The following is an 11,832-nucleotide window of genomic DNA, read 5'->3' as shown; positions in this document are numbered from 1 at the left end:
CTCGGAGCCAACCTAACCATGGCCATCCATCTTTGCCAGGGTGGCAGACCAGTGTGGCTCACCTCAGAGAGGCCAGTGGACTCAATTAGAGTTGGTTCCAAGTGTCAGAGTCATTTGGAGTGGACAGTGCAGAGGCCTGGCTGTCGCTATGTGTTCGTGGCTCTGTCCCCATTGAGGAAGACAGGCTGCCGGTGTAATGGTTCCCCAGAGAATACAGAATGCTCCTGGGACTCATGGGCTGAGTCCCTGGTGCCAGGCTTGTTCATAGGGACATACATCAGCCACTTGCTAAACAGAAAAGCTTGAGACGAACTCCCATGGGAGACACGGGTTCCTTAACCTGCCTCCTCTGGACAGCACCCCAGGGGCTGCAGGCAGACTTGATGTCTTCAGCTTATCACACACGTAAGTGAGTTAGTGAGGGTCCTGGAGACGTTGGCTCATGAAGTTCACCAGGACCTTGTGCCAGGAGCCTGGGAAGGAAGCTGCCTCTTCCCGGCAAGGCTAGGTGCATTCTGGGAGATGCCCACTCTTCTGTTCTGTGGAATCACTCAGGTTGTACCTACTCTGGACTGCCCCATCTCCTAGCCCAGAACCCATAGACAGCTCAAGATTCTACAGGGATGTTTCTTCTTCTTCCTGCTCATCTCTCATCCCTTTTAGAGGTGCTTCCTAGGGTGAAAAATCACAAGATGTTGGATTATACTTCACCCCCCACCACCAGCTCTGTGCTGGCTGTGTGACTTCAGAAAATTTGCTTTGCCTCTCTGAACCTGGGCTTCTTTCTTTATAGAACCAAACTAACAGCTTTCGAATGGTTGCTGTGGTTTGGGTGTATCTGTGTTAGAAGTTGATTGCCCAATGTGGCAGTCTTGAGGCCACTGGATCCAAAGAGATGCCTAGGGTCAATAAGCAAGCCACTGGGAAAAGACTCATGTAGTTCTCCTATAGCCCAGTTAATTAGGTGCAGGGGGAGGTCAAGGTTTCACACTGTAGCCCAGGCTAGCCTGGAACTTGCAGTGATCCTCATACCTCAGCTTCCCAAGTGCTTGGGTGCTAGGCAAGCATCTTGCTGTCACTCACACATGAGCTTTCCCCCCTATTAGGGAATCCGTTAGTCTTTCTGATGGGCTGTGAACAAATGTCACATGCCTGTGTAACCCCCTAAACCTCAATACACACAATGGGCCCAGGATGATCTAAATCAAATTCTTTAAAGTCAAAGCAGCGTTCACCTGTGGCTCTCTGTGCTTTTGTGATGACAGATGGCAGAACCTGTCTGCCTAGCCCAGGGAGTGGCCCTGGGGACTCATCCTTGGCTCAGGACACAGAGGGTGGCTTCAGAGTCAGCCAGATTTGATTATGAGTCTTGACCAAACTGCTTACAAGCTGTGTGACCCAGAACAGAGAGAGTCTGGGAAGGCAGGGCTCATCATACCTTCAGTGGCTGGAAATACTGGATGGGTGCCCATGGGTGCCTGACTCGCACTGAGCTGGAAAGCCATGGGTGTCGCTAGGACTTCCAGTCTTTTCCTCACAGACTTCTCAGAAGCTTGCTCATGCCTGTCCAGCTGCCCTCTGGCATAGTGGCCCTCTTCCCCCTCTCTCTCCTCTGTCTCCTTAAGTCTTTCCCCGGTGCCAATCACAAGGCTCTCCCGTGCTATTGAAGCAGGCACCTGATACCCTTGGCTCTTAGTCCTTGGGAGAGGTGGCAGGCAGGAGGACCCCAACAGCAGCAGCAGCTTGGCGACAAAAGTAACTGTGGGCTGAACTTGGCAGGTCCCTGCCCTGGTTTCAATGTAGCACAGCCTGTGTCCCCAGAAGTCGATTCCTTTCCTGAGTGTGGCAGGCCATGGTAATACGGGGCACTCTGGTCTGGCAAGCCCTCCTCCTCCCAGTAAAGCTGATGGCAGCCAAGGAGCCTCCTGAGGATAGAACTCACCTCTTGCCTTCTAAACTGCAGAGCAGCCAAGCAAGGCTCTGGAGACCAGCCTGGACTCTCTGCCCCGCTGCAGCAAGAACTCTGCTTTCAAAGTGTCTGCCTTTGCTTTGAATTCACAGTGTTGGGGATGGGATCGAGGGAGGCAGGGGCCCGACCACTGAGCCGGCCCCCAATCCGTACTGTCTGGTTTCATTTCACTGTTTGCCTTGAAGTTGGAGTCTATTGAAACTCGATCTGGCTGAGAATGAGTAGCCATGACCCACCCCCTCTGGCCTCAGCCAGGTCTAGGGAGCACTCTGGTATTGAAGCAGAGATGTCCTTCTCCAGCTGGGGGAGGCTGGTCTCTCCTGTTGAAGACCAGAGAGCTAGGCTACTGCAACCTTAGCTTTTCTAGAGAATGTGATAAGATCACCTCCCAGGCCCCAATGGCAATCACCTCCATTCTGGTTACTGGGATATCATTTGCATATGAGAAAAAGATGTGGGTATCCTGTGACTCCTGAGTTAGACCTCAGGAATTGTTGCCTGTCGGTGCCTACCTGGGCCTTGAGTCCCCTCATTGATGGATATATGGAGTCAACATTTAAACCTCTAGCTATTCATTTGCCCAGTCTACGTGTTTTTAAGGCCCTGTTACATTCCTGGCAGCCAGGCATTATAGCAAGGCAGACAAAAGCTGCCTTTCTTGAAGTTGAAACTTGGATGCAGGGGACCAGAGAGCCAAGGAGAACCAAAATGAGACTGTCTCAGACTAAGATGACAGCATCCATCCATGGGGAGGAGTGTTTGTTACCCGGGAACTGAGCAGAGGCTGTGATTCGGGCTGTCACATCACAGTGGCCTTTGACCTTCCTCTTGGGTATGACCTTTAGTGGTTTTGCTATGGTTGCTCATCCATCCCTCATGCAGTGACATGGATGTGTTTCCATTTTCTTCTCTGGAGTCATGGTTAGGACTGGGGGTCAGCATGGCCCATGGATTGTCAGTTCTGTAGCCCAGTATAGTTCTATAGAGTTTTGACTCTGTGTGTGTGTGTTGTGCACAAACACACGTGTAGTTGTACATGCCTATGTATGTGGTGTGAAGGCCAGAGGAGGGCAGCGGATGTCACACTCTATCATTATCCACCTTTTTTTCTTGACACAGTGTCTCCCACTGAACCTGGAGCTAGAGACTTGCGGTCAACAAGCCCCAGTGATCCTGCTGTCTCGACCTTTCAGGTCCTAGACTTACAGGCAAGCATGGCAGTGCCTGGCTTTTTACCTGGGGTCTGAGGAGCCGAACTCAGGTCGCCATGCTAGTACAGCAAACACTTTACTGATTGAGCCATCTCCCCAGCCCACATTGTCTTCTAGTGGTACCCCTTTTTATATAGGCCCACCTCAAGCCACCTCACAGAATCAAAATGCCCATGGCTTCCTTGGAATGTTCTGTCTCTAGTTTTCACATGTGGATCCACAACTGAAGGTTTTAGCGTGACAGCTATACATGGGTCTCCTCAGTAACCCGAGGAGGATGAGCCCCCTTCCCTCTGCTAACAATGCATTTTTAAAACCTAGACAAAGTATTAATTACCTCTGTGTCGCCAGGCTGCCTCAGATGTGAACAGTGATGGGCAGGTCCAGCTCTGGGGTTTAAGAGCAGCCTGTCAGAGCCAAACACTCCTCTCTGCCCCCACCCCAGGTCACTGCCTGTTAAGGACATGCTGAGGGCTATGTGGCCCAAATCGTCTAAGCATAAAATTAGCTTCTGTGTCTATTCTGCAAGGGAAAGCAAACTGGGCTAAATATACCACAGGGCCATGAGTGGTCAACAAGCCAGTTAGAAGACAAACAGCAGGCCGGTGGGAACCTGATTTCCCCAGGGGCCCATGGATTGGAGACCATGGGTTCCGAAGGCTGCTGCTATTAAACTTACAGTCCTGCTAGGGTGTGGCCCAGACGGTTGAGTGTTTGCCCAGCATGTGTGCAGCGTTCCAGAACCAGATGTGGTGCTACACACCTGTTAAAACAGCACTTGGGAGGAGGAGGCAAGAGGATCAGAAATTCAAGATCAGCCTGGGCTATATAATAAAAAGGAGACCAGAGAAGGCTATGTGAGATCTTGTCTCAAAAAACAAAACAAGCATCCTGCATGTGTAACAGGCTGGCCACTCTGTCCTGCTGCAGCTGTCTGTGCTCTATTCACCATAAACACACACACACACACACACACACACACACACACACACTCATGCCTTCCACATCCGTGTGCTCATAAGGCACATAGCATGTTCTCATGTACCACCTGCACATACATGTAAATATGCACATGTATTCACACACACACACTCCTGATCATGCATTTGCACACATGCATGCATGCATGTGTGTATGTGCATGTATGTACATAGCCATGCATACACACCTATGCCCATGCACACAACTGTGAATTCTGTATGTGATCCTGTCACACCAATGAAACTTCCCTTTTTGAAGCTCCCAGAAGCCCCAGCCTGACTTTCCTCCATTTCTTGTCAACTGCCTCTGCCTCTGGAGTGTCCTCATCTCCCTTCTCCCAGGCACCCGCAGTGTCTCCCGTGCAGCTCTCAGGTAGCCAGATGCACCAGAAATATTTACTGGGTGGAAGGCGCAGACTTCAAGCTGAGGGAGGATGTTGTCCCAGATATTTTTAGAGTGATTTTTAACAAAGCGGGGAGTTTCAGATGAAGGTGAAAGTTTAACAAGAAAACATCTCGGTGGCATCGCGTTTCCCACTCCCCGATCAGCTGTGCTTTTAGAACAGTTGGAAAGAATGCAGGGTTGAAAACAGAGCCTGTCCATCTAAGCACCAGCCGACTGGGCGATCCTGCTCGGCAACATTTCCTGCCCACAACCCCCGCCCGACCGAAGGATGGACAGACTGGGGCCTTGCCCTTGCCTCCTCCATGATCTCCAAATCTACCCTAAACTACAGCCCAGATGCCTTGCCTCCAGGCTCCCTCAGCCACCGAGGGTTCTGGAATCCCAGCTCCCAAGAGTAGGTCTTTGAGTCGCCTCACTGGAAGAGGGATCTGCTTATTTGTTTGGCTGTTTAGTTTAGTTTTGGGTTCTCTGAATGCAAAAGATGAGTAATGTACAGACTTCTGCCTCCTTTCAGGAATGGGAAAAGACGGTTTCGTTTTTCTTTCTGGGCAATCCTACACTCCATCCATTTCACTGGACATGAACACTGACAGTTGAGACCCTGCTGTGTGGAGGGCTGAGAGACAATGAAGAGGCCAATGGGCGGGACAGGCCCACCCCAGTAGCTAGTGGGGCATATACAAACACCCGGAAAGGGGTGACCTTGTATGTGCAAAGGTACTAGGAGGGTCTGCCGACCAAGGTGGTAGGGCCAGTGGCTAAGGAGGCCATGCATATCATTCTAAGAAGACATATTTTCTCCTCTAAGACAATAGGGAGCCAGTGAGGTTAGTATACTGACCCCAGCAGGTTGACTGGATGCGACTCATCATTAACTGTTGCAGTCCCCCAGGGAGACTGTGATGTGATTGACCATGGCCCAGCGATGCCATCTCTCTCTCTGCCCCCCATCCTTGGCTCCTCCAGGAGAGCTGAGGTCAGACTACACTTCATTAAACCTCACAGCATGTTTTGGCTGCTCTGAGCACTGACCTTGTTGGCCTCCTGCAGGGACAGATCTGGTTTTCCCTTTTAGCATAGGGGTGGTGGCTGGAACATCTGGAATGTATTAGAGCCTGGTAGCTCAGCCCTGCCTGGTACCTCCTTCACATAGAACCTCCCCAATCAGAGCTGACACTCTCCCATTCTCTCTCTTCTCTCAGACCTCTCATCTGCCCAGTCCACCCTGGATGCCCGGGATTTGAAGACAGCCATCGCTTGAGCATCTGTTGATGGTTTTTTACTGTGGCATAGGAGAGTTGTTTCCTCGGTGTGAGAAAGGAGTGTATGTCGTCACCACAGTTTTTTTAGTTCGTTTTTCTCTCTTTGAGCAGGGTCTTGCACCTTTCTGCGGCCATGATGGCCCAGTCCAAGGCCAACGGCTCACACTACGCGCTGACGGCCATCGGCCTGGGGATGCTGGTCCTGGGAGTCATTATGGCCATGTGGAACCTAGTCCCTGGTTTCAGCGCTGCAGATAAGCCAACAGCTCAGGGCAACAAGACAGAGGGAGGTAGTGGCATCCTCAAGAGCAAGACTTTCTCAGTGGCCTATGTGCTGGTTGGTGCTGGCGTGATGCTGCTGCTGCTATCCATCTGCCTGAGCATCCGGGACAAGAGGAAGCTGCGGCAGAGCGAGGAGCTGGCCCGTATCCAGCAGCAGGCAGGAGCTGTGCCTCCCACGCAGGAGGAAGACAGGTGAGACATGCCTGACTGCTCCCTCCAGCCTAGGGTAGGGACACACTTGCACACAGGCTCACTGAGAAAGAACTTCGTTCTACGAGTCTGTATTTCCCCTCTCTTCCAGGAAGGTGCCTCATACCATTTTACAAATACCTTTGTGCTTACTAGATGCAGGCTTCCCAAATCCTGTGGCTTAGGTGGATTACAGGGACCCCACAGAAACCGGTGGGGCCACTGGGGACCAGAGCTCTGGGTTGCTTGTTTGTCTCTCTGTCCCAGGTGCTGTGTGTCTTCTTTGATTTGAAAAGGTCAAGGCACCATATTTCACTTGGCCCAAACTATCACAAGCCTATTTGAAAGATAGGTGGAGGGGGGCTATATGATAAAAGTTGGCATCTCTCTTAAGGTCCATTTCTATGGCTGTGATTAAACACTCTGAGGAAAGCAACTTAAGGGGAAAAGGACTTACTTAGTTCATAATCCCAGGTCACTGTCCGTCATTTTGGGGAAGCCCAAGGAGTCAGGAGCCTGAAGCAGCTGGTTGCATCTCCCCCACTGTCAATAACGGAGAACAATGAGTCAATGTATGCGAACTCCCATGCAGCTCCATCCCTCCCTTTCATCCAGTCTCGGCCCAAGTCCATGAAGTGCCATCACATATATTCAGGGTGTATCTTCCCATCTCCATTGACATAATTAAGATAGCACGTGTATGTTGCTGGAGATTCTTGTCCTGACAGGTCCCACCATCCTTCTCAGTCCCAAATAAAAACACAGACACTATATTGATTATAAAACTGTTGGCTGATGGCTAGGGCTTCTTATTGACCAGCTCTGTCTTAATCATTAACTCATAACTACTAATCTATGCATTTCTGAATGGCCTTATCTTACCAGAGAACGCCTGGTGCATCCTGTCCTCCTGGTCTCTACATGGTGTCCTTTTTGCAGCGCCTCTCTGCCTACCTTTCCCAGAATTCTCCTTGTCTCCTAGTCCTGCCTCTATGGCCAGTGTTTTATTCATCAACCAATAAGAGAAACATGTGCACAGCGCAGCACCTGTACTAGGTAGTCTTCTGATTGCTCTGATCAAATACAGAGTAGGCTTACGGAGGGAAGGGTTTATTCCACCTCTCAGTTTGAGGCTAGGCTCCATCATGGAGGGGAAGATGTGATTGCAGGATCCTGGGGTTGCTGGTTATATTATGTGGGAACTCAGGAAGTAAGGAGAGATGAAGGCTGGTGTTCAGTTCACTTTCTACTTTCCCTCATCTCTTCCACACCCAGCCCATGGATGGTGTTGCTCACATTTAATTCAGGGTGGATCTTCCCTACTCGGTTAAACCTCTTTAGGAACACCCTTGTCCTCATCCTGCATATCTTTGACCTGACCTGGGGCCACAGGGAATGAAGAAACAACAAACACAAATAAAGCTGGGACCAGGTAGGGGTGCACTCAGATGGAGAGGCACCAGCAGCAGCTGGGAGGCTCACCACATTAGGGCTTCTGTGTAGGGGACTGAAGTCATCTGGGGTGGAAACTGCAGACAGTACTTTCTGTTGGACAACCCTAGACCAAGAAGAAGGCCTTGCATTCTTCTGAATCTGGAATATTAGCATCCTTGTCATGGCCATGCTCATGACAACAAAACACATTAACTCGGGGCTCCATCCATTCCCTGCAACCTCACAGATATCCCAGAGGTGTGTCTCCTAGGCGCTTCCAAATCTCAGTATGGCAATGAAGATGAATCCCTCCCTCCATCACAAAAGAGCTCTTTTGATGAATATACTGGTCAGAAAATAGACAAAGGTTATAAGCAACGATTTCATGGGTGTTCAAGCTCATCCATCTGGGATACAAACAAAAAGACACTTTCTAATCCAGGCATCCTCTCTCATGTTAGTTAGCCAAGACAGGCAGCCTCTGGCATCAAAGAATTGCATGGACTGTGTGTTATGGACATGGTGGGGCCAGCAAATGGTTCAGTGGGTAAAGGAGCCTGCTACCAAGCTTGCCAACCTAAATTTGATCCCAGAACCCAGATGAAAATTGCCTCTGATTTTCATGTGTGTACTATGACACGAGCACATGGGTATTCATGCACAAATAGAAGATAGAAAGACAGATAGATGAAAAAATCAAAATAGGAGAATGTAGAAACAACCTAATGGTCCATCAATCAAGTGGGCTCAGGACATACCCATCCCTGCAGTTCTCCCGAACAGCTGTGTCCTTTAATGTGGTATCATTCCCACAACAGAGAGTGAAACATTACAGTGCACAACGCCTTTGGGAAAGCGTCAGCACATCAGACACTGTGGGTGGGATCAGAGAGGGCCAGTGTCAGACAGTCAGGTGGCCACATTATTTAGTCACCATGATTTCCTCTGGGTGGAAGGATTAGGTTTTTGGTTTTGTTTTAGGGAATGCAAATGGAAGTATTTGCAATGCTATTTTCTTCCCTTGGATTATCTATATAGCAAGGAGGGAAGTTCAGAAGTATTGACCTCATTTTCTTTTTTTCTCCCTTCCTTCCTTCCTTCTTTTCTTCCTTCCTTCCTTCCTCCCTTTCTTTCTTTCTTTTCCCCTTGGCTTTTTGAGACACTATATATCCCTTACTAGCCTGGAATTTTCTATGTAAACCAGGATAGCCTGGAACTCACAGAGATCTACCTGCCCTTCCTCCCCAGTACTAGGATTAAACCATACCATGACTTCGTTTTCTGGCCATGAAGATATACATTCAGGGTAGGGGTACACCACAGTGGTGGAGCACTTGCCTAGCATGGGTGAGGCCTAAAGTCCCATCTCCACTACAGAATAAAAGAAGTGTGTGTGTGTGTGTGTGTGTGTGTGTGTGTGTGTGTGTGTGTGAATGATAGTATTTGCTATGTTAGTATTAGTCCAAAGAAATAGAGCAAGCAGCTACCTGCTGCTGAATGCCAGGACACATTCTGAAACATGTGGGGTTGGGATCAGTTTTGTACAAACTGAGACAGCTACCATGCCACTAGGTGATGTAGCCTATGAGACCAGTACCCTATGTGCTGTCCCCTGTTGAGCCAAGTGTGATAGTGTAAGAGGTGCCTGACTGCATCTGTATTTAAGAGAAGGAGACGCTGGGGATATGGCCCAGTTGGTAGAGTACTTGCCTAACAACCCGAAGCTCTGGGATTAACCCCCAGCAGCACATAACCTGGTGGTGGTGCACACCTGTAATCCCAGCACTTTGGAGGCAGAGGCAAGAAGTTCAGAAGTTCAAGATCATCCTCTACTACATGGGGAATTCAAAGCTAACTTGGGACACTTGAAACCTTATCTCCAATCCGAAAGAGAGGGAGAGAGATCTAGTATAAGGAATTAGATCATGGATTTATAGTCTACAAGCTGGAAGAGGCTTCCCAGAGGCACCATTCAGCCTTAAACTGAGAATCTGAGATCCACGGGAATCCATGGGGACAATCCCTGGTCCAGGGCATGAGAGAATGTGAGCCATCCCAGTTCCACAGTGAGTCAGGAAAAGGGTGGAATTCCCTCCCAGCTTGCCATGGAAGGGATGAGACCTGGGACCTTGGGGAGCACATCTGAGATTCAGATGTGCAACTCCTCTGGGAATATCTTCTGCCATTCCATGGTCATCACACAAAATTAACCATCACACAGGCTTAGTCTAAAAACATGGAAAATACAGAAAAGAAGAGAATCCGTTACCCATAATTCCCCACCCCTGTGATGTGCACAGGTGAGTTCCTTGAAAGTGGGGCCATAAAAAAAAAAAAAAAGGAAAGGATAATGTGAGAGCGATGTAAATGTTATCGCCCAGGCGTTCCTTCTCTACTTGGGGACACCCATCCCAGTTAACATCCACAGTGTTTTAAGCAATGCACCTTTGGCCAAGGACCCAGCTGGGCATTGGGATAAATATTCCGCCCAGTATGTTACAGAGCAGGAAAAGCTTATGGCCGGGTTCACACCCAAACGACACCATATAATAGTTGAGTAAGGCCTTTGCCTCCTACCCTCTTAACCCCTAAATCTGGTACCAGGTCCCATGATCTTCATGGTAGTTACTTGGGAAGGAAGGGTTTGTTTGGGCTCAGAGTTGAGGGCACAGTCTGTCCTAGCAGAGAAACATGGTGGTGGGAGTGTGAGGCAGCTGGTCACATGGCAACCACAGTCAGGGAGCAGAGGAAGATGGACGCTGGTGCTCAGCTCAACTTCTCCTTATTATTCAACCCAGGACCCCAGACCATGGGATGGTGCAGCCCACATTTAGGAGGGGTCTTCCCACCTCAGCTAACCCAGTCTGGAAATCCCATAGGGGCAAGCTTCTCTCTTAGGTACTTCTAGATCCAGCCTAGTTGACAATCTCATTAACCACCACAACCTTGATGTATTTGTTCCCCCATCTGTAAAATGGGCATAATAAAAGCCCTTATAGTGCAGTTAGAAATGGGAACTTGGTTCCTCTATGCTAAGATATTTACTGATTGCTTCTAGAGCCCTCATGTGGTTTGCAGAGTTGGCATGTGCAGACCTAGTCCTCATAGGCAACCCCGAGTCCACTTTTTGTGGCCTTTCAGTGACTTGAGTGTGTGCTGACACTCTGTTTGTCATCCTGCAGCCAGGAGGAGGAGGAAGAGGAGGAGGCCTCCTCACGGTACTACGTACCCAGCTATGAAGAAGTGATGAACACAGGCTACTCGGAAACCAGGGGGCAGGAGCAGAACCCGAGGCTAAGCATCTCTCTCCCCTCCTATGAGTCGCTGACGGGGCTCGACGAGACCACCCCCACCAGCACCAGGGCTGAGACAGAGGCCAGCCCAGGGCATGCTCCTGACAGGCAAAACTCCAAGCTGGCCAAACGCCTGAAGCCACTCAAAGTTCGAAGGATTAAATCTGAAAAACTTCACCTCAAAGACTTCAGGATCAACCTCCCAGACAAGAACATTCCTCCTCCCTCTATTGAGCCTTTGACTCCTCCGCCACAGTACGATGAGGTCCAGGCGAAGGCCCCCGATGCCCGGCCTCCCGACTGAATGGCCCTCCTGACTTCATTCCCTCCTGTCACCCTCCACACCAACAGACTGCGCCGAAGCCACTTCAACCCCAGATGAGGGGTCGGGGCACACTTAGCCACTGTGATGGGGATTCTGGGTAGAGGGAGTAGAATGGTTCACAGAGCCTCACATAGCAGGAGGATGCTGGGGGCTTGTCATACCCTGGACCACAACAAGGTGTGCGGCCTTGGCCTCCCCTCCACCTTCCTTCTCAACTCGGGGTTGTTGTCAATACACTCCTCTTCTGAGCCGGGACAGGATCCTTAGTGACTGGGTGTGGACCGAGTTGTCTCCTTCGCTTCCACTACAGTTGCTGTGTTTCAAAAGGAAACCAAGTTTTGTGCTTGCTTTCTTCACTGGAGCTTTGAACAGGCGGAGACATTGGCTCAGCGTTGGCCAAAAGGACACAGAACTGTCTTGTGGATAAAATGACGACTGTGGGGGTGAGTGTCCGGGAGACCCCTAGGGGTTCCTGATGCTG

General features: G+C 49.9%; 1 protein-coding gene across 1 annotated transcript; it reads left to right on the top strand.

Annotated features, from left to right (window-relative positions):
- Positions 1 to 5,884: 5,884 nt before the first annotated feature.
- On the top strand, positions 5,885 to 11,483 carry Tmem51 (transmembrane protein 51). Its single transcript, XM_051173671.1, has 2 exons — positions 5,885 to 6,302; positions 10,916 to 11,483. Exons 1-2 carry the CDS (start codon positions 5,962 to 5,964, stop codon positions 11,328 to 11,330), a joined length of 756 nt encoding a protein of 251 aa, XP_051029628.1. The 5' UTR covers positions 5,885 to 5,961; the 3' UTR covers positions 11,331 to 11,483.
- Positions 11,484 to 11,832: the final 349 nt, after the last annotated feature.

The sequence above is a fragment of the Phodopus roborovskii genome, unplaced genomic scaffold, assembly GCF_943737965.1.
Source record: "Phodopus roborovskii unplaced genomic scaffold, PHOROB, whole genome shotgun sequence".
Taxonomy (NCBI): domain Eukaryota; kingdom Metazoa; phylum Chordata; class Mammalia; order Rodentia; family Cricetidae; genus Phodopus; species Phodopus roborovskii.
This window is presented reverse-complemented; position numbering and strand designations above follow the sequence as displayed.

What these genes read in the sequence shown, in the direction of transcription:
- Tmem51 (XM_051173671.1), top strand. Translation starts at nt 5,962, where the DNA reads ATGATGGCCCAGTCCAAGGCCAACGGCTCACACTACGCGCTGACGGCC. An exon ending in CCCACGCAGGAGGAAGACAG is followed by an intron (nt 6,303 to 10,915) that starts GTGAGACATGCC and finishes GTCATCCTGCAG; the next exon opens with CCAGGAGGAGGAGGAAGAGG.